We start from the raw sequence: 3,483 nt of genomic DNA, 5'->3' as shown, positions 1-3,483 counted from the left end.
GGGGTGGGGGTGGGAGGTTTAGAGGGGGGAGGGAAGGGTGAAATGGAATCTTTTAATCATTGAGTTTTGGTATGAGTGTTTGGCACTAGTAACACAATTAGGTCAAATTATAACGGCCGATTTTAGGTTTAGTGAGAGTTTGAGGGTACTTACAACGAAGATCTTAGGTGATCATTGAGAGTAAGGCACAAAAATGGAGAATAGAATTTTACGACACTTGCAACACAATTTGGTCATTTTTTAAGTTCTGAAAATTAGAGGTGTTACTTGAGAATGAGAGTAGCAGGCAAATAAAAGGACTTGTCTTTGCTTGTGGTGGAGGTTTTGGTTTGTTTGTTTTTTGTTTTTTAAATTGTATTGTACTTGCAACACAATTATGTCATACAATAAGAGAGTAACACACAAAAAGAAAGAGTTTTACGTAGTCTAAAACAGCCGTATGCACTGCTCACAGCCGAACGCTCCGTATCCCGGACTCTAGCATGGAGATCATCAGGAGAGAATGCGTCGCTGTTTCGGGCTCTTCCTCTATACACGCGTGGCGTGCACACAAACGCACAGCATTCAGCTTTGTTGGTTTTCTGCCTCTTTCCCCTTTCAAAAATGTTCTAGTGAAGTAGCAAGGGGCGACCAGGGAGCGGACGCTAAAGAAGGGATCTTTAATACATGTATTAGCCCAACATGATCCCGAAATGAAACTTGTCTAACGACTACCTGTGTAAGACAATCACCAGTACAATTGGTCGCTTTTAAGCGCAAGGGGGCTATCCCGAAAATGCTGTTTTGAGAAAATCGAAGGTAACGTTTTTGCCCCTTGTTCAGTTTCTGTAAAATACAAGAAGAGTTTTCTCTATAACCAAACAAATATACACACCAATGAAACCAAACTTCTCCTATAGGTAGGACATTGCCAACTTTTGGTGTAGGTCAAGGTTTCTGGAAACCCCCGAAATCTGGGTTAGCCCGCTTGTTCTTAAAAGCGACCAATTGTCCTCTTCCCATTTCCTCTCTTGGGTATAATGAAATGGTGAAATGGTACAGGTTTAACGCCCCCATCAACACTATTACGTTATTTAAGAGGCAGGACCTCCGAGTTTAACGTCCGTCTCCGAAAGGACCAAGCCAAGAGGGGAAATTAGTGTACAGTGCCTTTTCCAAGGACACAACGTCGGACGGAGCTGAGGCTCGAACCCCGAACCCACTATCTCACGATTACGAGTGCGGTAGCTTAAACATTAGACTACCGAAGCCACTCCCTAGGATATTTCTTACAACATGACACTGTGTAAACGACCTCCTGTCTGAAACGTTCACTTTCCTTCTCGATAATAGGCGACCGTCTTCGACAATTTCAAGTATAGACGTTACCTGTTTCATCTCTATGATTTCTGGCATGCTGATGTCTGACCAATCCGAGAGCTCGGACTCGCGGAGCGGGGTCATGGGGTGCCATTTATGGCCGGCTTTGGACTTGAGGGACTGACCCTTCCTGGTGGCCGGATGTGACGTAGGGTCGTGTATGGAGCCGTAGACCGGCTGGACGGTGGATTTGTCTGAAAAGAAAAACAAAACAAAACCGGTCGTATAGATAGTTTTAAGCCCCAACAAATTGGACAGAAATAATGAGAAGAATGTATAGCGCATAACCCCGCTCTACAACAAGTTATATGCGCTTTACACTATAGTATTACCCAGCAGACCATAGAACATGACCACCGTTATGAAAAGGAGAAGATGGAGATGGATTTGACACGTTCTGAGAAGAGAACCAGACTCTATTGTGAAGACTGCCCTCCAGTGGACAACCGAAGGACGTCGCAAGAGGGGCAGACCCAAAGTGATCTGGAGACGCACTGTAGAGTCTGAAATGAAGTCCTGGAATCATTCGTGGGGAACGCTGACCAAGATGGCCCAAAACAGACAGAGCTGGAGATCCTTTGTTGCTGCCCTAAACGCCAGATGGCGTAATGAGTAGTAAGTAAGTAAGTAAGACCATAGAACAATCCGAAACATTCTCAGCTTCCCGGGAAGCATACAGTGCAAGCAGCTGATTAAGCGCTCAAACACTAGCAAACTGACAAGATCTTTCGCTCTAGCCGGGTACCCATTCCCACCTGGGTGAAGTGAGGAAAATTCGTGTAAAGTGACTTTCCCAAGGACACAACGTTGGGTCCTTAACGGGATTCCAACCCATGAACTTACGGTTGCAAGTCCGAGAGCCTAAGCACTAGGCCACCGACGCCTCATTACTGTTACAGAACTATTTTGTCCAAACAGAATAAGTATATCACAATATTTTCGCCAGAAGATTAGTGGTGGTCGTGGAAGTGCTGTTGTAACTAACCAGTGAGTCCGAGTCAAGGGTTTAGGATCGAGAAGCAATTTGTATCTGTCTGATCTAAGCTGTGGGTGGCAACAGATGTTTCCCATGATCGTCGGTTAGCAATGTTTTATTGTTATATATATATATATAACTATGAGATAGAGAGACACAGAGATAGATCAGAGAGACACCGATTAAAGAGAGAGAGAGAGAGAGAGAGAGAGAGAGAGAGAGAAAGAGAAGAAGAAAGAGAGAGAGAGAAAGAGAGAGAGAGAGAGAAAGAGAGAGAGGGAGAGGAAGAGAAAGAAAGAGAGAGAGAAGAAGCGGAAAGAGAGAGAGAGCGGGGGGGAGAGAGAGAAGGAAAAAGAGAGAGAGAGAGAGAGAGAGAGAGAGAGAGAGAGAGAGAGAGAAAGAGAGAAAGAGAGAGTGAAGAGGAAGAGAAAGAAAGAGAGAGTGAAGGGAGAGAGAGAAAGAGAGAGAGGGGGGGGAGAGGAAGAGAAAGAGAGAGAGAGAGAGAGAGAGAGAGAGAGAGAGAGAGAGCTATGATGACGATTATGATGCTCCTGAGAAAGCCTACGTGGCGAAACGTCGAGTCAATTCAATAATACTAATTTTAAACATTTTGTATGTATATGTTTTGTCTGTCAATCAAGCTAGACCTTCCCTTACCCACTCTGCTTTTCAAACAATGACGATGATGCTGATGCTGATGATGATGATGATGATGATGATGATGATGATGATGATGATGATGATGGTTTTTTTAATTTAAAAAGAATATGATGATATAAGTAAAAGGGTCGAGAACGACATTGATAACGATGATTATGATAATGATTATGATGATGATGATCATGATGAAGATAATGGTAACATGATGACATAAGAAAATGGTAATAGTAATGATGACGACAATGACAATCACGAAGATGTTTTATAAATAATGCTAGGTTGTTGGGGGTTTTTCGTCTCAAATCTCACCTGGTCGACTGGCATACTGGCAGGGACAGTAGTCGTAGAGCCAGCAATGAGGACTCAGGACACACACCACGATGATGAGGACGAGGAGGAGGAAGAGAGCCACGCAGACGACAATCATCAACTTGTCCCACTCATCCAGGTCGATGGTGACCTCAGGGGGCGCTGCCGTGGTGGTGAGG

At 44.2% G+C, this 3,483-nt stretch overlaps 1 protein-coding gene across 1 annotated transcript in view; it reads right to left on the bottom strand.

The window, feature by feature from the left end:
* Positions 1 to 3,483, bottom strand: part of LOC101852662 (synaptotagmin-A) — a gene marked incomplete in the record, with an annotated part of 25,469 nt that overhangs the window by 5,989 nt on the left and 15,997 nt on the right. Inside the window, 1 exon segment of the mRNA XM_035969712.1 lies at positions 1,369 to 1,553. Coding sequence (XP_035825605.1) covers positions 1,369 to 1,553 — 185 coding nt within the window.

Source organism: Aplysia californica, unplaced genomic scaffold, assembly GCF_000002075.1.
Source record: "Aplysia californica isolate F4 #8 unplaced genomic scaffold, AplCal3.0 scaffold00008, whole genome shotgun sequence".
Lineage (NCBI taxonomy): Eukaryota > Metazoa > Mollusca > Gastropoda > Aplysiida > Aplysiidae > Aplysia > Aplysia californica.
This window is presented reverse-complemented; position numbering and strand designations above follow the sequence as displayed.